The sequence below is a fragment of the Erpetoichthys calabaricus genome, chromosome 2 (genome assembly GCF_900747795.2).
Source record: "Erpetoichthys calabaricus chromosome 2, fErpCal1.3, whole genome shotgun sequence".
Classification (NCBI taxonomy): Eukaryota; Metazoa; Chordata; class Cladistia; order Polypteriformes; family Polypteridae; genus Erpetoichthys; species Erpetoichthys calabaricus.
The window spans coordinates 43,173,152-43,198,670 of NC_041395.2; the positions used below are offsets into that span (position 1 = coordinate 43,173,152).

General features: G+C 37.1%; 1 protein-coding gene across 21 annotated transcripts in view; it reads right to left on the reverse strand.

Annotated features, from left to right (window-relative positions):
- The window catches only part of LOC114669639 (E3 ubiquitin-protein ligase TRIM39-like), a 117,008-nt gene that overhangs the window by 62,892 nt on the left and 28,597 nt on the right, over positions 1-25,519 (reverse strand). For 9 of the 21 annotated variants that reach the window (XM_051922394.1, XM_051922386.1, XM_051922387.1 and 6 more), the window contains 5 exons: positions 23,996-24,070; positions 22,887-22,967; positions 6,913-6,945; positions 2,897-2,923; positions 748-783 (listed from right to left, as the gene is read on the reverse strand). In XM_051922394.1, coding sequence (XP_051778354.1) covers positions 748-783; positions 2,897-2,923; positions 6,913-6,945; positions 22,887-22,967; positions 23,996-24,070 — 252 coding nt within the window. The remainder of the gene's footprint in view (positions 1-747; positions 784-2,896; positions 2,924-6,912; positions 6,946-22,886; positions 22,968-23,995; positions 24,071-25,519) is intronic. The other 12 variants (XM_051922396.1, XM_051922393.1, XM_051922392.1 and 9 more) reach the window with 4 other exon arrangements.

Sequence of the window (25,519 nt, forward strand, 5' to 3'; positions counted from 1 at the left end):
GGCTTAAGCAGTGGTATAAGCAAAAAAAAAAGAAGTTGATTGAGTGATACAGGGTGGTGCAGACACTTGAAAGTTCAAGTTCAGAATATCAGATAGTGCCTGAAATAAAGAAGAAGTGGTGAGGCATCAAAGTCGATGTGAAAAGGAGACCCGTAGCCCACCGTCTGAGTGTCATAAAGAAGTGTATTAGGAAACAGAGAAAAGGAAAAGAAAAAGGACAGTGTTCCAAAACACCTTATGTGCAGTTGCCCTGAATAATTTAAACCCATCTTGAAGCTCTAAAGATCACACAACCAATGCCTCCAATTCCAAGTTGGTTTCTGCCTTATATGTATTGCTACTAAAATAAACAATGGCTCACATTAAACCTTTACTGGAATAAGTGGGTTCACTTAATTGCTAGAAACCTAAAATTCATTAACACATTGATCGATGGGTCTGTTATAGTGGACTGGACCATTGATTATATTTTTTGCAGTGTGCACAAATTATCAAGGTACTGGATTGCACTGCATGACACTAAGCAGGTCACTTACACCATTTGCCCTCCAGTGTTAAGAAAACACATACTGTATGTAAATGATTATACTGTTGCTCTGTGCTTGTAAGTTGCTTGGAGCTGAAAATCATTATAGGTTGGTGGTATATTGAAAAAAAATCTGTATTTTTCATTTTGTTTCATTTTATCATTGTCCCTCTTATAGATGTTTGCTTAAGTTAAATTAGCTGATAGTGATGCATACATACCTTTCTTTAAAGCTTTATTTTCTTCTTGTAATTTCTCTAAAAAGTGAAAACATGTAATAATTAACAAAAATATTTAATTGTCTGTGATATTCTGTTCCACAGTGCAGGAGAGAGAGGCTACTAATTACTCACCTATAACTGTCACATATAATGAGGACGAAAAGGGAGAAACTTACCATACTGCTTCTATTCTGTACTGCCTTTACTGTCTGAACGAAGGAGATTTAAAAAGTAAAGGCAACTAACTCTTCTCCACATAGTCTCCAGCAGTTCAATGCATTTCTTGTATTGTTTCATTAACGTCTTCATTCCTTGGGAGAAGAAGCTTTTCGGCTGGTCCCCAATCCAGGACTGTACCATTTCCTTAACCTAATCAACAGAGGTGAACCTGCGACAGCATAGATCCTCTTTAAGTGGAAAAGAGATGTGATAGTTGCATGATGCTTGATCAGGGTTGTAATAGGGATGTGGAAGACATTCAAACAACAGCTGTTGCATTACCTCCAGTATTGTGGCCACGGCATGGGGATGTGTGTTGTGACAGCAACACTGTTTTTGACAGCACTCCTCTTCTTTTCTAGATATTTGCAAGCTTCAGTTTCTCTCTAAGCATAGCACAGTACATTGCAGTGGTTGCTGGCTGCCCATAGTCCTGAGAAAACACCAGAATAGGACCCTTAATGTCCTAAAAGAAGGTCATTATGATTTTCTTGACAGAGAGCTGTTGTTGAAATTTCTTCTTTACTGGAGAAGATGGTTGTTCCACTGTATGCTTTGTCTCTTGCTTTTCAGCTCACAGTGACGGACCCATGTCTCATATCCGGTGACAATCCACAGCAAGTCATTCAGATCTTCTTCATAAAATTTCAATAAATAAGTGGAAACCTCCACGCACTGTTGCTTGTGCAGATAAGTAAGCTCTTTGAGTACCTATCTTCCATACACTTTATGCTACCCAAAGTCATCATGTCTTATGTCATATTACAGAAACAGTGGACAACGTAATCCGTCATTCTTCTCTGATGAAGGCAGGCGCCATGTAGATCTGGGTTTCTGTGTGCGATGTTGATGGTTAATCAGACTGATATTCATAGGTTTCACATATTCTTCCTACTTGAAATCTTTCTACCCAATCATAAACTTTTCTTTAAATCATGCTATTTTCACTTTCATACTGAGCCAACATCCTTCGGTGAATTTCAGCCAGCTTAAAACCCTCTAACCAAAGAAAACTCACTACAGCTCGTCGTTCAACAATGGTGCAACCCCAAAGCAGAGCATCCATGTTCATTTGTCCTTGACTTCTACTAGAAAAACAGCCAACCACTGTGCTGTGAGTGATCGAACTACCCATAAGCCATATGGCAAACATGTTGTACTATGTCAGCTTCTATCCATTGAACTTACAGAGTAATTTTCAAGCCAATTTTACTTTTTAATTTACTTTCCTAACATGACAAACACAAAATACTTGGCAATATTTCAGAAAAACAGCAATTCATTTAAAACATAAAAAATCCATATATTAAACAAATCAACACAAAATCACAAAATTGAAAAAATAACATTATCAAAACAGAAAAAATAAAGAGATTTCCAAGATGGGAAGAACAAAAACCCTAAAAGCTTGATGGAATATATCAACTACTATTAAAAAAAAACCCATCCATCCATCCATCTATTATCCAACCCGCTATATCCTAACTACTGGGTCACGGGGGTCTGCTGAACCAATCCCAGTCAACACAGGGTGCAAGGCAGGACACAAACCCCAGGCAGGGCGCACACACACACATGGGACAATTTAGAATCGCCAATGCACCTAACCTGCATGTCTTTGGACTGTGGGAGGAAACCAGAGCACCCGGAGGAAACTAAAAAAAACCCATCATTTATTCATTTTCCGGTTAATTGGTTAGTTACTCATGTAATGCTTAATTTAGAAGAAATACTAAACACTTAACATGCTGTTTCTGCCCTGTACTGTCAGCAAAAATAAAAAACACACAATTAATTGAAAAGTTTAATGAATATTTGGTATGATACCTAGTCCTCATCCTACCCATTCATTCATCTCTATTACAGTACAATTGGTGTAATGACAAGATGGACTGTAGTTAGTTTTGAAAATTAAAATTAAAATGCATACCAAATGCTTTGCGTTGATTTTCAGTTTCTGTAAAAGAAAAGCAGGAAGGTAGATGTTAGAAGTGAAAAAAATAAAGTTGTTTTGAGAAGAAATCCATCCATCCATCCATTTTCCAACCCGCTGAATCCGAACACAGGGTCACGGGGGTCTGCTGGAGCCAATCCCAGCCAACACAGGGCACAAGGCAGGAAACAATCCTGGGCAGGGTGCCAACCCACCGCAGGACACACACAAACACACCCACACACCAAGCATACACTAGGGCCAATTTAGAATCGCCAATCCACCTAACCAGCATGTCTTTGGACTGTGGGAGGAAACCGGAGTGCCCGGAGGAAACCCACGCAGACACGGGGAGAACATGCAAACTCCACGCAGGGAGGGCCCGGGAAGCGAACCCAGGTCCCCAGGTCACCCAACTGCGAGGCAGCAGCGCTACCCACTGCGCCACCGTGCCGCCCTTGAGAAGAAATATTTTTTGGTAAATATTTTAAATCTTCAATAATGATATAAGATTCTTAAAAGGCAGTATTCTTCTCTTCCATTTCACTGTGACTAAAGCAAAAACTCAAAGGAAAAGAATCTAGGACATCATTTAAATGCATTTGAGACTTGGAAATTGAGAAATCTCAGAATTAAGGATTTGAGATTGCGGCCTACTTTCTTTAAAATAAGTGAAAGTACAGCGTACAAGTTTTTAAAACATATATTTTAAAAAGAAATGGAAACATTTCATCTTTGAATGCAGTTCATGGTAATAAAGTTAGCTTGCGACTTTCAATCACCTCAATAGTTTGAACAATACAATATCAACAAGATAAAAAGCAGAAAAAATAGGGAAATCCTTATTACCACAGGATTGTGGGCGTGGTAAGTTAATAATTGGCAAAAAGTTACATAGGTTACTAAAATTAGACATAATTAATTCAGAAAGATGTTTTTACACAGAATGCCTCTTAATATGGTCATAAAAATGCTGCTGAGCTGGAGTTATATATAGCTGCAAATATATTTGATGTTAAATTGTAGTAGTGGCAGAAACCTGGCTAAATCCTTGATCTGGGGATTATTCTAATTTACGAAAAAGAAAGGAAAATCTAAAAGAAGGGGGATTGGTCATTTACATAAGAGAGAATTTGAATATAAGTTTCTTTCAGCCTCATCTTAGTTAGGATATTTGGGACCAAATAAAAACATGCAGGGACTGTGGTATGCTATAGCCCTCCCAAAGTAAATAATACTGACAGTGCAAACATACTTCTGCATGTCTACATTTAACATTTTCTAATAATGAAGATGGATTATGGTGTACAGAGGTTATTGATTCATGAGTATTATTGAGCAAAACAAAGTTTCAGTTTTACACAGTTTGGTTTGTTAACATTAAAATTAATTTTGTTTACGATTTCAAAATTGTGACATATGAAATTCATTGAAAATTGTTCCTGAGGAGTTTTAAAGGTTGTCTCGTGGAAACAGAACAAGAAATATTGTTCTTTAAAAACTTGTTCACACTTCTATATTTACCTGCGTTTTTCTTCTACATCTGCATAATGCAAGTAATTTCCTGCATACCTGTAACATTAATTCCGTTTATGCCTCTCTTCAAAATCATCATGGAGGTTTAAAAAACGTGATATTCTGGAAAGTCTTTCACACACAGACACACCATCATACTCATTACAGCGTTTTCTTCACAGGAAATCTTTGTATATGGAAAGCTGCTTGCACCCCTTTAAATTCCCCCATTACGTAGCAACTGTCCTTTCTTATTTCTTAATTCCTGAAGAAAAAAAATTGCAAAGTGTATGGACTGTGGGGTTTCAAATTTCATTTCTGTCTCTGATGCATCCTTAGGATTCTGATTGAAAAGGTTATCATTATAATTGGCAAATTGTGTATCACAGTACGTTAATTCTGGAAAACGCTTTCAGACTGGAAATAAAGACCTTTCTTCTTGTGTCAATGGTTTGAATTTCACTGGCAGCAAAATGCGATTTAATTGGTAAATTCATTTCTGAAGAAGCAAATTTTGCTGCAAATTAAACTTTTTGCAAATTGTTGTGCTCATAACTAACTATGAGGATCTAGAGAGAAATATGAGAAGTTTCATGTTGCATTGTCAGAGGTAAAACTGGGTGATGCCAGGCATTTTTAGTAAGGCATATTTTAAACTAATGTATAATGCATAAAACATAAAAATTCAAACAAAATGGTTTGATAACAAAGGAAATACAATGTCTCTTCGATAGTTTTTAAAGTATATACTAACATTTTCTTTGCCTTTTAATTGATTCTGCACATTGCTTAGACAATCAGAGTTTTACAGCAACTTAAACTCCTAAATCCATCTGAGAGGCTGATTCCTGTGTCTTCCACATTCTATCTTTTGCCTACCTGTAGGCCTTTGCACTTTTTTGTATTAAACGTCATTTTACAAGAGTACTGTCTTCTCAGTATCTGCTGTCCCTTCAATTTTAGTATTAACTAGTGTTACTTTAGCATAAAATGCTATACAGTGTTTCCCATTAGTTAAGGTAGTAAAGCTTATGTTTGTCAGCTCAGATTTCATCTCTGACTCACTGAGTGACCTTCAACAAGTCATTTAATGCACATTTTACTTCGTCCTTGTAACGTGGCTTTGTTGGGTTGTGTTAGTACCATAGAAAGGTATTATAAATACTAAAGTATAGTTGTTTTTCCTTGCTTTCAATTTTAACTTTCCCTTTAGATCTTTTTTAGACTAATATGTAATACTGATCAAAATTGTGCACTTACCTGTATTCAAATTTCTATTTTCTTCATCCAAATTAAGCTAAAAACTGTTTAGTGCAATAATTACAACTGTGTTTCAAGACCACTGATATTCTGTTTAATCTATTCAGACCAAAGACTACTACTTTCTTTTAAAAATCACTGAATAGAAAAGAAAATGAAAGCAGATACCATACAGTTGTTTTTGTTCTCTATAATTTGTAAATGTAACCCAAACAGAAATAGATTCCACATAATTCATAGACATACTGTATACCAATGATATTGTGATTTATTGATGTATTATGATTTTAGCAAGCAGATGCAGAAAAAAAAGCAAAAACTTGAGACTCAAGAAAATTTAATTTGGAAGGGATAAAATGTATATTTTTTCAGTATGAATGAATTTCACAAGTACTTCTAAAAAGGTGAATCGCTCATTTCATTTGGGCACCGTTTCTGTGGTAAATCAGACACTGTTTTAGTGAAATAAAGTGAAGCAAGTCTTTTAAAATTTTACTGACCAGGAAATGATGATCCTTCATAAAGGACAACACTTCATTTGCCTTTCCAATCACTCCTTAAAATTGTTGAGACAATCAGAAATGTGTTTCAACATAAACCCCTAAATCCTTTCCAGGGATTGCTTCCTGCAAGGCAGTGTATCCCATCTTATTTGTAGAATTAATATTTCTTTTGTGTATTTCCTTGTGCATTTCCTTGAGTTGTAAGTGATCTGTACAAAAGATCCAAGTGTTCCAAAGCACCTTATGAGCAGTTTCCCTGAATAATTTTAAACCCATCTTGAAGCTAAAGATCAATGTTTCCTTTCCAACTCCTTTTCTCCCTTGAACTTATTGCTACTGAAATAGACAATGGCTCACTTTGACCCTGTACTGGAATAAGCGGGTTTGCACAATTGGTGGATACATAAAATACATTAATACATTGATCGATGGGTCTCTTACAGTGGACTGAGCCATTACATTTTTTACAATGCGGACAAATTATCAAGGTACTGGATTACACTGCATGACACTAAGCAAGCTGCTTAAACCATATGTTCGCCGGTGTTAGGAAAATACTGTACATATGTAAATGTTTATATTGTTGCTTTGTACTTGTAAGTTGTTTACCATTATGGGATGGTGGTACACTGAACAATAAATTCTGTTTTCTTCATTCTTCATTTTAACTTTTTCTCTCTGTTTGATTTTTGCTTAGATGAAAGTAACTGATGGTAATTAAATTTGCATACATACCTTCCTTTAAAGCTTCATTTTCTTCTGATTTCTCTAAAAAAAAAATTTAGTAATTAACAAAAATATTTCAAGGCCTGCAATATTCTGTTCCACTGTCCAAGAGACAGAGGCTATTCATTACTCACAAATAACTGTCACACTAAAGGGAGAAAAAATAAGAAAAGCTTATACTGCTTCTGTCCTATACTTCCTTTACGGTCTGTATAAGTGAAATTTTATAAAGGTAAAGACAACAAACACGCTAATACCTGTAAATGTGAACAGTTGAAACAAACAGTAATATCACTTCTCCACATAGTCTACCTGCAGGCTGATACACTACTAATGTCCAAGCATTCATTGGAAGTAGAAGATTTTCGGTTGCATCGCAATCCATGTCTGCACCACTTCCTTAACCTCATCATCAGAGATGATGCTGCAACCACGCAGAGCCTCTTTAAGTAGACCGAAGATGTGACAGTTGGACGATGCTAGATCTGGGGCCTCATGTATAGCATCGTGTGTACAACTGACAGTAAAACATGGCATAGGGACAAAAGTGTAAATGTGCTTATGCACAAAACCGTGCATAAGCCAACTTCCACATGCTTCAGCTCTATAAATCCTGGTCAGCGTGAATTGTAACGCACGTGCATGTGCCTGCCGCCCCTACCCAACTCCTCCCATAATTTTGCATATTTTAATATGCAAATCAATATAAATATCATCTTCTGTTCAGTGTTTGATTAAAAGACAATGGCAAAAGCATGTGGAAAAAAGAATTTCAGCAAATGCAAAGTGGAGGCAAGGAAAAACGTACTATTTGTTGGCTTAAGCAGTGGTATAAGCAAAAAAAGGAAGTTGATCGAGTGATACAGGGTGGCGGAGACACTCAAAAGTTCAAGTTCAGAATATCACATAGTTCCTGAAAAAAAGAAGAAGTGGTAAGGCATCAAATTTGCCATGAAAAGGCGAGTCATAACCCACCGTCTGAGTGTCAAACAGAAACATATTAGGGAACAGAGACAAGAACAAGAATAGGGACACAGTATTCCAAAACACCTTATGTGCAGTTGTCCTGAAAAAATTACACCCATCTTTAAGCTCTAAAGATCACACAATCAAAGCCTCCATTCCAAGTCGGTTTCTGCCTGTGACGATGCGGGTTTTGCTCCATGCTCCCGTCTGCTGTTCGGGAGCCCTTGAACTCCACACCATCGGTAATGTTAACGATAAGCTAGACAGTGAGGCAACAACATAGCAAGGGGATGGTACAAAAGTGCAAAAGTGCTTTTATTTATAATCCAACAAAACAAAAACAAAGTGTCCACAAATTGTGACGAAAAACAAAAAAAAATGCAGTGCTTTATCAAAAGAGTCATTAAATAAATAATCCATAAAACGGAAGTGTTACATGGAGGTTAAAATAGAAAAAAACACAATCCTTTAAAAGCCGAGGTTAAAACACAGTTGGAAGCAATCTCTTTAAAACACAAAGTCCGGTGTGTTCCTCTTACTAGTGACTCTCCTGCTTCTCTCAATTCAAGCTTTTCAGCAGGGGGAGCCACTCTACCTGCAGCTGATCTTCTTTCACTCATTCACACAGGTGTGGAGGGCTCCTGATCCCTGGCTTCAGTCGTGCACTCATCCCAGACCCAAGACTTAGCTTCTTTCCAACTTTCAGTTAAGACTACAAAATGACATCAAAAATTCAGAATCAATGTCTCCATGACAGGACAGTTAACTTTGTGAGCTGGAATGTTGAAGGCCTGAATCACGAATTAAATAGAAAGAAAGTATTCTCTCACTTAACAGGTCTAAATGCTAAAATAGTATTTTTACAGGACACACCATTAAGCAAGGATCAGTTCCGGCTGCAAAAAGACTGGACTGGCCAAATATTCCATTCCAGCTTTACAAACAAATCTAGAGGTGTAGGAATTCTTATACATGGAACAGTCTCATTTGTAGTATCAGATGCAATATCTGATCCTGAAGGGAGATATGTGATGGTCATGGGTAATTTATTTAACTGTAAAGTGATTTTGACAAATGTTTATGCAACCAATGTGGATGATAGGGAATTCATGCACAATGTATATGTATCCATTCCCATTATGAACACTCATAAAATTATAATGGCTGGGGACTTTAATTGTGTTTTAAATCTTGACCTAGATAGGTCTCCCATCACTCACTTAACACTGCAAAGGCAATTACACAATTTGTAACTGATCACAACCTATCAAACCCCTGGAGATTTCTAACCGAAACTCAAGAACATATTCCTCCTACTCACCAATGAATCATTGCTACTCAAGAATTGATTATTTTTTTGTAGATAACAATTTCTTGCCTACGATTAAATCTTGCAAATATGATGCTATTGTTATTTCCGACCATGCCCCTTTGATCTTGGAGCTAAAATCATTATGCCCCACATACTCATCTCGCAGATGGCATCTTAACCCACTTTTATTAGCAGACGAGAACTGTACAGAATTAATATCCAAACAAATCAGCTTTTTTCTAGAGACAAATACATCCTCAGAGGTCTCTGCTGGAATACTCTGGGAAACCCTGAAGGCCTTCTTAAGAGGACAGATTATCTCATATCTTTCCAACAGAAATAAATTGGAAACCAAGAAGGTGTCAGAGCTAATCAACGAAATTACTAGAATAGACCAAGAACATGCCAGGTGTCCAAGTGAGGCTCTTCATAGGAAAAGGCAGGCTCTGCATTCAGTACTCAACCTCTTGACAACTAAAGAAACAGAATAACTCATTTTTAAATCAAGACATCATTATTATGAACATGGACAGAAATCTAATAAGATCTTAGCTCAAGCAAATCCACAAGGAAGAAGTTCGCAGTGCAATCGCACCAATCACCAACACAAACAGAGACAAAATCATTGACCATAAAAATATAATTCACACATTTAGAGACTACTATACATCCTTATATTCTACTGGGTTTAAAGAAGGCAAGACACAATCTAATGCTTTTCTGGATGTATTACAGATACCACAAATAGATACTCTCAGTGCAGAGGAATTGTATAAACCTTTGGCGCTATCAGAATTACTAGATGGTATAAAGTCACTTCAGAGTGGGAAAGCAGCAGTCCTCTGATGGCTATTGTGCTGAATTTTATAAGAAATGCTCCACTCAGCTAGCTCCCCTCTTATTAGCAACATTTACAGAAGCTAAACACAATAAAATTCTACCTCAAACATTTTTCACCAAGCATTAATCACTATCTTTCCTAAACAAAATAAGGACTTATTACAATGTGCATCATACAGACCAATTTCACTTCTGAATAACGATGTTAAGATACTCTCCAAAGTCCTTGCTAGAAGGATGGAGAAAGTGCTGCCTTCAGTAATATCACAATATCAAACTGTATTTATTAAAGTTCGACACTTAGCTTCCAATCTTCAACGTCTGTTTAATATAATATATTCAAGTCAAATACCCCAGGAATGGGCTGGAGGAGGAGTATAGGGACCTAATCAATGACTTTGTTAAATGGTGCGACTCAAACCACCTACACCTGAACACCAGCAAAACCAAAGAGCTGGTGGTGGATTTTAGGAGGCCCAGACCCCTCATAGACCCAGTGATCATTAAAGGTGACTGTGTGCAGATGGTGCAGACCTATAAATATCTGGGAGTGCAGCTGGATGATAAATTAGACTGGACTGCCAATACTGATGCGCTGTGCAAGAAAGGACAGAGCCGGTTATACTACCTTAGAAGGCTGGCGTCCTTCAACATCTGCAATAAGATGCTGCAGATGTTCTATCAGACAGTTGTGGCGAGCGCCCTCTTCTACGCAGTGATGTGCTGGGGAGGCAACATTAAGAGGAAAGACGCCTCACGTCTGGACAAACTGGTGAGGAAGGCAAGCTCTATTGTTGGCATGGAGCTGGACAGTTTAACATCTGTGGCAGAGCGAAGGGCGCTCAGCAGGCTCCTATCAATTATGGAGAATCCACTGCATCCACTTAATAGTATCATCTCCAGACAGAAGAGCAGCTTCAGCAACAGACTGCTGTCATTGTCCTGCTCCACGGACAGATTGAGGAGATCGTTCCTCCCCCAAACTATGTGACTCTTTAATTCCATCTGGGGGGGTAAACATTAACATTTAACATTATACATAGTTATTGTCTGTTTTTTCACCTGCATTATTATCATTCTTTAATTTAATATTATTTATTGTATAAGTATGCTGCTGCTGAAGAATGTGAATTTCCCATTGGGATTAATAAAGTATCTATCTATCTATCTATCTATCTATCTATCTATCTATCTATCTATCTATCTATCTATCTATCTATCTATCTATCTATCTATCTATCTATCTATCTATCTATCTATCTATCTATCTATCTATCTATCTATCTATCTATCTATCTATCGTTGGATGCAGACAAAGCATTTGATATGATTGAATGGAACTACCTTTTCACTACAGTGGAGAAATTTGGGTTTGGACCGAACATTTGTGCATGGATCAAACTACTGTATATCAATCCAGAAGCTTCAGTTTCTATTAACAATATTAATTCAGACTACTTTAAACTAGAGCGTGGTACCAGACAAAGGTGCCCCTTGTCGCCACTGCTTTTTGCAATCGCCATTGAGCCACTGGCAGTTCACTATAGAAATGCTTATGAGATAAAAGGGATTATCAGAGAAGGACTTGAACAGTAAATTTAGTAATATAGTACTGTATATATCAGATCCACAAAATTCTGTGCCTGCAGTCCTAACAGCACTTACAGAATTTCAAAAGATTTCTGGTGGTCAACCCTTCATCTCACTTTAGCTGGAAGAATTAACATTGTTAAGATGAATATCCTTCCTAAGCTTCTCATTTTATTTCAAAACATTCCAATATAATCTATCAATAAATACTTTTTTAAGAAATTAGATTCAACCATAACCTCATTTATTTGGAATTCAAAACATCCACGTATCCAAAGAGCGACCCTAAAAAGAACCAAAAGCCAAAGGCGGCATGGCTCTACCTAACTTTCAATTTTATTACTGAGCAGCAAATATACAAGCTATAAAAACCTGGACATTGACACAAACAGATAAACAGACACAGGCTTGGTTCACAATAGAAATAAAATCCTGCAGAACTTCTTTATGTTCTTTGCTTTGTACCCCAATAAATGCAAGTTATGGCCAATATACTAACAACCCAATTGTGTTTCACTCACTCAGAACAGAGACCCATGTAGGAAGCATTTTAAGATAAAGAAGCTTTTATCTGTGGCACCCCTGCATGAGAACCACCTTTTCCCACCTTCTCAAACATATGCAGTTTTTAATGTATGGAAAACATTTGGGATTAAATTACTTAGAGATTTGTACATAGACAGTGTCTTTGCATCCTACGAACAATTACATTCCAAATTTAACTTTCCAGCAACACATTTATTTCACTACCTTCAAATCAGAAACTTTCTTAAACAGAACCTGCCCAATTTTCCTCACCTCCAACCTATCTCTATGCGGGAAAAAATATTGATCAGTCTTGAGGACTCAGACAGCATTTCTGCAATATATAAAACCATTCTACAGTCCCTCCCTTTCAAAGATCCAAGAGGACAGTGGCAAAAGGATCTCTCACTCAATAACTCACAAAAGGAGTGGAAAGTAGCAATGCAGAGAATCCACTCGAGCTCCATATGCACAAAGCATACAATTATTCAACTCAAAATTAAATATCGAGCACATCTGTCTAACTTAAAATTGCCCAAAATGTTTCCAGGGCAAGATGCAACCTGCGAACGTTGCAATCACGTTCCAGCCTCATTAGGCCACATGTTCTGGCCCTGCACCAAATTACAATCATTCTGTACCAAAATCTTTAAATGCCTTTCAGACAGTCTTGGTGTCACAATCCCTCCTAACCCATTAACAGCTGTGTTTGGTGTACTCCCAGATGGGCTTAAAGTGGATTAGGACAAATAAACTGTAATTGCCTTTACTACACTATTGGTACATAGACTTATCTTGCTCAATTGGACTCAATTGAAAGTCAGTGAGTAGCTGATGTTATATACTATTTGAAACTGGAAAAAATCTAATTCTCACTTAGAGGATCTGTGCAGAACTTTTTCAAAACCTGGCAGGATCTAATCAATAACATTTTAGAATAATCTTTTAAAGCACTGAGGAAGCAGATTCTCTCCCCTCATTTTTCTTTTATTCTTCTCCAATTACTTTTTATTGGCTTAGCTCTCTTTCTCGGGGGATGATTTGTTTTCGATCTTATTTTTGTAAAAATTGATTTATTTGTATGGAATATTGTATGATTTCAATAAAAGCAATAAAATAAAATAAAAAAATTGTTCTTTACTGGATAAGATGGGTTTTTCCGCTGCATGGTATGTTTTTGTCTCACAGTGATAGATTCATGTCTCATCTCCGGTGACAATCCGCTCCAAAACACCCATATCTTCTGGATAACTTTTCAATAATTTAGTTGCAACTTTCAAGCACTGTTGCTTGTGCAGATCAGTAAGCTGTTTAGGCAATCATCTTGCACAATGTTTATGGTACCTGAAGTTATCATGCGCTATGGCATGTACAAATCCTTAGCTGATATCCCAAGTTTAAATCAGTGTTTTTTCCACATTTGCATAATGCAAATAATCGCCTGCATACTAGGGCTGTGCAATGTCTTAAAAGTTTACATTGTCACACCACCATTTCAAAACATTGACACAGATGGAGAGATGCTTGTGGATTAAAAATAATTAGCTGCTCGACATGTTTATACCATGATTCAAAAACAATTCATTCCAAGTTCCGTTAAAATTGACACAAATTATAATGCCACCAGTAATGGCGCACTGCACAATAACGTGCAGTGAATACACTTGACTTGAAAATTCCTAGTTTTCATACTCTGTCTCTGAACCTTTAGCATTCATTTGCTCAGAAGTTGATTCACTTTGTGCTTCCTGAGCAGTTCTTCTTTTCTCCACCCTAGCGGCCTGCTTCTTCTCTTCTTTCGTTGGCATCTTTTTGTGTTAAAACTGATTCAGTCAGTGTTGCAATTACTTAGTATGCTTTCTTTAATTTTTCACTTAAAATGGCACTTAAGTCTTCAATCTGCCTCAAGAATGATTTAAGATATGAAGACGTAGGGGAAGTGACGGCGAAGGTGGTTGGGATGAGAACGGTGCCTGTACGTATGCGCCGCAGAGCCGCCCTGCTGGCCCCTGCCGAGAGTTGATTCTACAATAAATAAAATTCAAATAAAAAGAGGAATAACCTTGGAGGTTAACCATCACCCCGTAAGCGGACAGTAGAGGTCCCATAGTATATGTGTACCAAATTTTAGGTCAATAGTTCAAACAGTTTGCGAGCTACAGGTGATTTAAAAATCTGGACAGACAAATGAACAGCCATGGTAGTATATTATATATAAAGATACTGCCTCAAAACACAAAAGCATTTTCTTCTATATAAGGAAAATTCAACAACGTTAGCTCATTAAACAAGGTATTCAGTCAGAATGATAACATGGCATCATCATACCAACTTAATCCGGTTCAATGACAAGGAGTTTGGAGTCTACTGTTGCAGCACTGTATGCAAAATGAAAAACAGCTGAAGGATTGATGTCATCCCATCACAGGGCCATTTTATATGCTCAGAGGGACAACTGTGAATTGCCAATTAACCTAACCTGAACTTGAGCAGGGCGATAAAACAGTAAAGATAATTATTGCAAAATAACTTTTCCTCATAGAAATATAAGACATGGTAGAAGTCATGGTATAACACATGATAGAAGTCGATAGTACTCATTCCATCCATGTTTTGACAGACAATGCTAAAAGCCAATGATAATGAGAGTAGCTCAAGTAGTTCTTCATCAATTGCTATTTGTGTTGCTAGCTATGAGAGAAGTTTCTCCAAACTAAAATTTATAAAAAAAATTACTTAAGATCTTTAATGAGTACTTTGCTTTTAAGAAACGTTGCCATACTTTCCATACATCATGAACTGATAAACAGAATCGACTTTAATAATGTCATCAACGATTTTGCCAACATAAAGGCAAAGAAAAGTAGTATTATGGAATTACTGTTTGAATAGTTGTAGATTATAGATTTTTGATTGTAATTGTAATTAATAATTTCAAATGTAGTTGAAATTATTGTCATTTAAATTTTTTGTATGATATTTATTATGTTTTATTTTGTAAGGGAAGAGGTAGCAAACTCAAAGACCACCCCGGAAGACAAAAACCCTTGCTACACCACTGATTATATTTACCTATTTTATTTATTTGAAATACAGTTGTATAATGTTCTACAGTACATTTGTCATGTTCAGCTTCTGACAGAAAATAAATAATATTTAAACCAAAATTAATCTTATGATATTATCACATCTCATTCAGGAGTTAAAAGGAACTTTAAGCTTGGCAGAAATCGTGATCTGATTTATATTGTGATATCCATCCATCCATCCATTGTCCAACCCGCTGAATCCGAACACAGGGTCACGGGGGTCTGCTGGAGCCAATCCCAGCCAACACAGGGCACAAGGCAGGGAACCAATCCCGGGCAGGGTGCCAACCCACCGCAGGACACACACAAACACACCCACACACCAAGCACACACTAGGGTCAATTTAGAATCGCCAATCCACCTAACCTGCATGTCTTTGGACTGTGGGAGGAAACCGGAGCGCCCGGAGGAAACCCACGCAGACACGGGGAGAACATGCAAACTCCACGCAGGGAGGACCCGGGAAGTGAACCTGGGTCCCCAGATCTCTCAACTGCGAGGCAGCAGTGCTACCCACTGCGCCACCGTGCCGCCCATATTGTGATATAAATTTCAATATTGACTGATATGAAAAAAAAATATTGTGATAACATTTTTTTCCTTATCACTCAGCCCTAACCTGAACATCAATCAAAAATTTAAAAAATAAACAATTAATATAGATATCGATTAGGCTTTGAATTAGAGTTCATGAAACAGCAGTGCTGACCAGTTCACCTATGTTATGTTCATCCCCATTTGTAAACAATAAGTGTGAAGTTTTTTGAAATAGTGGCAATTAAGAAAAAAGATGATACTCAGTCTCATTATAATGAATGCTAAAGGAGGACCCACATCAGTCACATATTCACCTATATTCTTATTAAAAAGTTATGCCTTAAAGAACAAAATGGTATGACCTAGAAAAGTTAGTCAAATGTGTTTCATTCCTAAAAGAAATGAGTAAGTTCTACTATAAGTTCCAGGATAAAGTTCTTAAATGTGTGAACTGGGGAGTAGTATTATATAGTATTTAGCTAAGACAGGAGTTTTTGTTAATTGTTACCGAAATTGGAATAAAATCAGCAGCAACAACAGCCATGGATTGAGTAGTAAGGCTTTAGAGAATTCATTAATGCTTTTCAAAAGGAATTGAGCCATTAATATTCACAAAGAAAGCCATTTATTTTTAAAGAGTCCACAATCTAAGAAGGCATCATGAAAATATGATATTATTGGCAGCTTGTATGTTTCACAATCTGTTAAAAGACCACATGTACATATGGTAAGTTTTATTTCTCTTCAGCTTTTTTCAGATGTAATATTTCAGGTCTGCAAGCATGTATTTTGGAAAAAAATATATCAGATTTTGATAGCCACTCTTAAATTTGCAATCTTGCCTATTTCAGATTTAATCAAACCATGCATAAAATGCTGTTTTTAATTTAAGTATGACAAAACTTGGCAGCTGCAGATGAGGTAGCAATGTGGGCTTGTTGTGTAATGCAACTCAAAGAAATCCAAACAACTGGTGTGCCTACAAATCCTAGGGGAAGATATTTCATCCTATTAAATACCTGAGAAAATGGTGTGATGCATCTCTGGACAATAAGGCAAGCACTGAACAAATCAAGGTTCAAACTTAGCAAAATCTGAAATTGAATGGCTCATCAGACTTATCAGGGAAATGCAGGGTTTGGATTTATCAGTTTGCTCCTCTGCCAAGAATTCTGTGGTTGTTGATGGTTTATGACATTCTGATCTCAGTCATAGAGAGCATGGAGAGGGCTATAAACAGGAATCTGTCACCAGACTAAGTTTTTAGTGTTTAAATTGAGTGATTCACAGTTTGTCAATTGTTTGAATTATTCACTTTGTGCTAAGAGTATTCAGGTTTGTTTTACATTAGATTTTTTTCTTTAATACACAGTTAACCATATTGCATGTGTTTTTTATCTCTAAGTGTTATTTTTATTTAATTAGTTAATTAATGGATTAATTCTTAACGGGTTAGGGTAATAAATAATATCTGAGCAGGAGGATGAAAAAGGAGACCAGAAGATGAGGCTGAAGGGTTGAGAAGTATAGAGAATTTGGAGTGGTGCTGGGGTGCTTGAGTTTTTATACTGTTTTAGTTTTCATCTTAATGTTTTAGCTATTAAAATTTTATACCTTTGTTCATACTGAAACTAGACAATCTTGCATGACCTAAATTGAGTTTTTATTGAGAAAAGGACTCTGGTTGACAAGGTGACCTACAATGGGTTGGACCCTGGTTTACCAAGAATTCTAAAGGCTTGGAGATTTTCTTGCGCTATCCCTAGGTGCTAGGCGGTGGAGAGGAGTGAAGTGGAACCTGGCTGGAGAAGAATTTCAGTGAAACCTGCCTGGCAGCTTCTAATTTAAGCGAAGTACATCATGAAGTAGGAACCTGACCACGGATAGTAGTGGAAGGTTCTTTGTGTATGGTGGGCTCTTTCCATTTTCTCAAGGAGATTTTTTTTCTCTTCACAGATTGGTGAACCTGATGCCAGTGTGGAAGAAGCAGGAGTAACTGTAGCAGTTTCAGCCTCAAATCGTGTTGGACATTTTCGCCAGTCTTTATGTTTTTTTTTTATATTTTGTTTTTTACCGAAGATTGTACATGGGAATCCATAGTGTGTGGTACCTGAAAAAGAACTTGGTTAGTAATAAATAAGAAAACATTTTGATGTAGTGGAGTCCTAGTGCTCATTGTATCATTACTAGGTGGTGTAGTTGGCCTAGATGACACACATGTTTTGGATCACACAATTGTGTAGGTGACTACAGATCCTTCCCAGCTTTATGCAGATTGAACTTTACTGACAGTCCAACCACTTAAAGCTCTTAATTAAATCAGTTGTTGAAGAGGATAAAGTCACCAAAGCAAGGCTCTTGGAAACTCACAGACTCCTCCAAAATAAAAGTAAGGAAGAATGGAATCATTACAAGAACTATTTGTAAATGGATAGCCATGAAAGGTGTAGAGAACGTACAAGTTAGACTAAAGCACAAAGACATGGTCACCATTTTATGTCAACTATCAAGACCTGGGGCCTCATGTATAAACGGTGCGTACGCACAGAAATGTTGCGTACGAACCTTTCCACGCTCAAATCGCGATGTATAAAACCTAAACTTGGCGTAAAGCCACGCACATTTCCACGGTAACTCATACCTTGGCGTACGCAATTTCTCCGCTCGGTTTTGCAGACTGGCGGCACCCAGCGTCAAAGCAGTGCTACTGTTCCTGTGTGATCACCCTTTCTTGTATCCACATCCACGGCGGCGGCTTTATCAAATACACTGAAATTAACCGCATATCGTTCATAAATTTAATGCATCTGATTGCAATTAACTTGTAACAATATAATAGTCCACAGAATGGTCAAACTACTGTTCCTGTGTGCTCATCCTTTCTTTCCTAGCTCCACATTCCTGACGCGGCTTTATAAATACACTGAAATTAACTGCATATTGTTTATTAGTGTAATGCATCTGATTGTAATTAACCTGTAGCAATATAATGGTCCAGGGAATAGCCATAGTATTCCAAATACCATAACTGCTATAGCGTTGTTATGCTCACTGCATCTTGTTCTTCTTTTTGCTGCTCCCGTTAAGGGTTGCCACTGCGGATCATTTTTTTCCATATTACTCTCACTGCACCACTCGGAGTATTTATATCACTGTATCTGAGTGTGAATCACAGCAGCAGACAATCGGAAAGAGAATTGTCGGTATACAGTTTCAAGTACACACTACCTCAACCACGGCAAAAAGCATCAGAGCCTTTCCTGTACGGACCTCGCGTTTCAGAAACAGTTTCATCCCAAGAACTATAAAAGCACTCAATCAGTCCATCAAGTGCTCCTTGTAGAACTGTTTGTACTTATAAGTGCAATCACGTCACTGTAAACTTACACTACAGTTATAATATTGCACAACCTGCGCCACTTTATAAAGCGCGTATGATGACAATATCATTTTAAGATGAAATGCAGCAAAATATGTTGCTTATAGTATACAGATAAAACTTTAACTTCATTTAAATAATCTGTATTGTTAATAATTAAGTGAGGACACGGTGCCGCAGCGTATAGCTAGTTCAAGGATAGCTCCTGCCTTGCGTTGTATTCTTGCTGGTGCTGACGCGAAACTGGAAGGATAGACGAATAGAATAATTAAACATGTACTACGAAGATAATTCAATGTTCCTTAAAAGTTTTGAAGAATAGGTGTTCTAAGCTTACAAATGGCTTAACGTCTATTACAGAGCTGATTGTGTGGTGATTGGAGAAAGAAAAGTATGGACAGGAATTGGAGGTTAGTACGTTTGAAAGAGACAGTACTTCTGTAATAAATTATTTCATCGAAGGTCGCACATGGTGCAGCAAGCCTCTTGCGTGAGATATGAACAATCACTGCGCCACCGTGTTCCCATGTTTAATAACATGCTTTCATTCCTATCATCATGAAAATTATATCACGTATACATCTCAGTATTTTAATTATTCAGAGAGCTGTAATCTCTCGAATGTAATGCATTCTGTGTCCTGTCGGAGAAAGAGAAAGAACGGAAGCACGTAGTGATTCACACACATAGAGCACATAGAAGATCAAACACAGAACAAAGCATTTAACATGCTACCTGAGAAACTAGTAAAATAAACGATTTTAAGATGAAGTTTATGATGTTCTACTTTAATGGCAAAATAAACTACGTGATTAAAGTGGAAATTTCAAGATTAAAGTTGACATTTCGTGCTTTTTTCCCACTGTGTGTCTATGTTTTTTGTTTGTACCCTAATACGCTTTCATATGACACTCAAGACGGTGAGCTACGACTCGCCTTTTCACAGCGACTTTGATATGTGATTTCTTTTTTATTTCGGCACTGTGCGACTTTGTGAATTTGATCTTTCGAGTTTTTCCGACACTCTGTCACTCGATCAACTTCCTTTTGTTGATTATACCACTGTTTAAATCAACAAATAGTACGTTTTTCCTTTGCCTCCACTTGGTATTCGCTGAAATTCTTATATTTTCCCCTGTGCTTTTCCCATTGTCTTTTCACAGAAGGCTATTTATATTGATTTGCATATTCAAAGAGGCGTAATTCTGGGAGGAGTTGGGGCGGGACAGAAGGCGCGTGCACGTGCGTTACTTTTCACGCTGATCGGGATTTATGTAGTGGAAGAACGTGAAAGTATGCGTGCGCACAGATTCCTGCATCTGGATTTTTCTGTGCGTACGCACAATCCCGCTTTTGTGCTTACGCCATGTTATAGTGTGAGTTCTACGCACGGTGTTATACATGAGGCCCCTGGGCCTCACCAAGTCACAAAGATGAAAGGGGTCCAACAAAGTGACTTGAAGGGGCATGATAGAGAAGGAGATACAAGCTGTAGAGAAGGAATCTAAACAGGCTTGTACAGTCGCCCCTCACTCACAAGATGAATAAACAAATTAGACCTGTCTATGACATAATCTTAAGGTTTAAGGTTTCTTCATTTCGTCATGTTTACACAAGAAAACATGAAATTTGCCTTCTAAGTTGCATCTAATAACAGACAAATGAAATAAAACAGACAAATAGAAACAAGAAAGGTTAAGGTAAGGCAGTTAGATAATACATATTTACACCAAAAAAAAAAGGTTACAGGATATATATCAGCAACCTTAATCATTATCTCCGATATTTCTTTTTGAAAAGTCATATGACACTAGGAAGAAAGGAGTTTCTGGAGTGATTTGTGTGGGTTTTCAAAGCAACTGTCCTTCCTGATTTACTGAACTTTAGTTCTACATGTAATGGATGTCCGTCATCATTTGAGATGATTTCCAGTTTCTTTAACATTGCCTGCCCTCTGACACACACTAGTCAAATCATCTACATCAGCCCCAATAACTTTAGCTGCATACTTTGTAATCTGCTGGAGCTTTTTTGAGTTTTCGTTTGTCAGACTATTAAACCAGGCAATGAAACTGAAAGTGATCACAGACTGGATCATACTGCGATAGAAGGACAACATGAGGTCCTTGTCTACTTTAAATAGTTTGAGTTTATGGAGAAGAAATAAGCGCTGATTGCATTTAGAAAATAATTTTTTTGTATTTGTATTCCAGTTAAGATTGTTATCTAGGTAAGCTCCTAAGTATTTATAATCAGTCACTATTTCTACCTCTTCTCCCAGAACTACAATAGGTGAACATACAGATTTCTGTCTCTTAAAATCAAATATCATTTCTTTGTTTTTTTTATATTCAGAGTGAGAAAGTTTTTATTGCACCAGTTTACTATACAGTCCACTTGATTTAGATAGAGGATTTCGTCCTCCCCAGATATGCGTTCTATGATCATGGTGTCATCCATATACTTGATAATGGAGCAGTGGTCCTTATTCTGTCTCAGGTCACTTGTGTACAGAGTAAACAGTAATGGTGATAAGACACACCCCTGCAGACTTCCTGTGTTTGAATGAATAACTATTGAAAAAGTGTCCTGAACTTTAACTGTCTGTGAACGGTTTAAAAGAAAGTTCTGAATCCACAGTGTAATAAATGGGTTTACATTCATATTGTTCAATTTCCCAATTAGTATATGAGGCTGTATAGTATTGAACGGTGAAGAAAATCCAAAAATAGTGCTCTGACATATGAACCAGGCTGATCAAGAAAGGTGCAGATTTGATGTAAGATAACAAGCAGAGCATCTTCCACACTTCTGTTTGCACAATAAGCAAATTGATTATTGTCTTGAAAAGACTTTGCCTCTTTCATTAAAATGTTTTTCACCAAATGTTCAAAGCACTTCATTACAATAGATGTAAGTGCCACTGGTCTGTAGTCATTTAAACAGCTTGGCCTAGAAACCTTAGCATACAGGGGTAATGATTGATTGTTTCCACAGATTAGGTACAATACTACAGGTCAGAGACCAGTTAAAAAGCAAATGAAAAACTGGAAAGAGCTGCTTAGAGCAAGACTTTAAGAGCCAACCTAATATGCCGTCTGGTCCCACTGCACTGTTTGTTTTGGCCTGCCGCAAGCCTTTCTCCACTTCATTTAAGATATTAGGTGGGATGAACCTCTCAGGCTGAAATTCTTGATATGTTTGGTTAATGACTTGCTGCTATCTCCAATCAGCTTTAGAAAACTGTTTAACTGTCTGTGGATCTGTTTTGAGCAACCAGTCAGGAAGCCAAATAACCAGAACATGGTTTCTGATCACCACTATGGACCCGCCACTCAATTAATGTCCTGATAAAAATATGCATTATATCTGATGATGAGCTCTACTGTGGATGTTGGTGTTTGTAGCAGCCATAGATATAATTGTTCATTATGGGCTGCGGGCATGTCCAAAGCTGAACCATAAAGTATTTAAGGAGGCAAATGAAAGTATCGGTACCAACTCAAAAGATAAATACATTTCTTCAGTAAGACACATTCTTTAAATATTTAAGAATACAGAAAAATTATCAATAAAATGTGCAGGGAAGGTACAAAGGAAAAATGCAAACTGCACTATCTATCTATCTATCTATCTATCTATCTATCTATCTATCTATCTATCTATCTATCTATCTATCTATCTATCTATCTATCTATCTATCTATCTATCTATCTATCTATCTATCTATCTATCTATACATACCTTCATTAAAGCATTTCACCTTGGCTGTAAAGCAATCAGGGGGTTGCTGCTGAGTTTGGAAATTCTTTCTATAGCCCATACCTAGACAGAAATAAATAAAAGTATCATTATAATATTGAATTAATTCAAACATTCCTGGGAATATCAAGGTAATGCTGGAAGTTTGAACCACAATTTTCTGAAAGAGAAGTGCCTTTATCTAATCTGAAATGAAAAAGGACGCTTGTTACTTTGAAGTTGATTGTGTAGCTCAGACTTGCTTTATGTTCCTAGGTCAAGACCTACGTTTTGTTTCAAGGACATGTTTGAGTTTTTGAAACCAAATTTTGTATTTGAAATCTGCTTTTGAATTTCAAGGATCCAAGGTTCACAACAACTTGGAAGAATTTTAATTGTACACAAGGGAAGGATTTACAGGCTACAAAAGTCACTTATCTGTTTCCCATTTTTTTAACATCCTTTCAAGTATCCTGACTCCACTCATTCCAGTTCATCAGTAAACAAATATAAGCAAAGGCAGTATATTGGGTAGTGACAACATTTTTTCATAGCATTACATAGAGTATCAAAAAGAATGATTTACAAAATTCCAAACATTAAACCACATAAAGGAGAATATGATTGATGTTGCCAACTACATTCAGGCCCAAGAAGGCATTTATAAAATATAAAAATTATAAAATTCAAATGAGTAGTGAAAAGTCCAGTACAGGAATCTGGTTTTTCAGCCCCCACCCTCACAACCAAAAAATGGTCTAATGGTCTTCTCAGCACTCAGATTTCCTCCAGTTCTTATTTAAGGGGTCAGACTCAATTTTCCTGTTTCACATTCGGGGCACACATGACAGAGTCTACCACACCTTAACATCCTGAACCCCATAGAAGTGTTCTCTCGCTGACAGTGTAGATCTCTCTGCACAGACTAATTTTCCCTGCACTCTGCTATCTCAGCCACATGCACAGCTCTCTTATAAGAAGGAATACCCTTGATAGTACAAAGAACTAATTTTTACAACAGTTAAAAAGGAGATCCACTGAAAAACAAGTCAAATTACACACAAAACAAAAAAATTATTTTATGGACCAGTAGGATCAATGATTTAACTCACCAGATAATCTTAATGCTGGAAAATACATCCACCATGTGGTCAATGAAACAGGCACACTTTTTGATTGTGATTCCACTGTAAACAAATTTAATGGTAAAATAAACAGATATAGAATAAATCTCCAAAAAAAGAACAGGATATGTAGGACAGAAATTAGAGTGAAGTCCACTAATATACTACATTTAAAATGTTTACCTTTATTTTTGTAATCTGGCAGGAATATACCAAGACACTGATAAATCTTCCACATTTGCATAATGCAAATAATCGCCTGCATACTAGGGCTGTGCGATGTCTTAAAAGTTCACATTGTCACACCACCATTTCAAAACACTGACACAGATGGAGAGATACATGTGGATTAAAAATAATTAGCTGCTCAACATGTTTATACCGTGATTCAAAAATGATTCATTCCAAGTTCAGTTAAAATTGACACAAATTATAATGCCACCAGTAATGGCACACTGAACGATAATGTGCAGTGAATACACTTGACTTGAAAATTTCTAGTTTTCATACTCTGTCTCTGAACCTTTAGCATTCATTTGCTCAGAAGTTGATTCACTTTCTGCTTCCTGAGCAGTTCTTCTTTTCTCCACCCTAGCGGCCTGCTTCTTCTCTTCTTTCGTTGGCATCTTTTTGTGTTAAAACTGATTCAGTCAGTGTTGCAATTACTTAGTATGCTTTCTTTAATTTTTCACTTAAGCTGGCACTTAAGTCTTCAATCTGCCTCAAGAATGATTTAAGATATGAAGACGTAGAGGAAGTGACGGCGAAGGTGGTTGGGATGAGAACGGCGCCCGTACGTATATGCCGCAGAGCCGCCCTGCTGGCCCCTGCCGAGAGTTGATTCTACAATAAATAAAATTCAAATAAAAAGAGGAATAACTTTGGAGGTTAACCATCACCCGGTAAGCGGACAGTAGAGGTCCCGTAGTATATGTGTACCAAATTTTAGGTCAATAGTTCAAACGGTTTGCTAGCTACAGGTGATGTAAAATTCTGGACAGACAAACGAACAGCCATGGTAGTATATTACAGTATATATAAAGATACTGCCTCCAAACACAAAAGCATTTTCTTCTATATAAGGAAAATACAACAACGTTAGCTCATTAAACAAGGTATTCAGTCAGAATGATAACATGGCATCATCATACCAACTTAATCCGGTTCAATGGCAAGGAGTTTGGAGTCTACTGTTGCAGCACTGTATGCAAAACGAAAAACAGCTGAAGGATTGATGTCATCCCATCACAGGGCCATTTTACATGCTCAGAGGGACAACTGTGAATTGCCAATTAACCTAACCTGAACTTGAGCAGGGCAATAAAACAGTAAAGATAATTATTGCAAAATAACTTTTCCTCGATAGAAATATAAGACATGGTAGAAGTCATGGTATAACACATGATAGAAGTCGATAGTACTCATTCCATCCATGTTTTGACAGACAATGCTCAAAGACAATGATAATGAGAGTAGCTCAAGTAGTTCTTCATCAATTGGTATTTGTGTTGC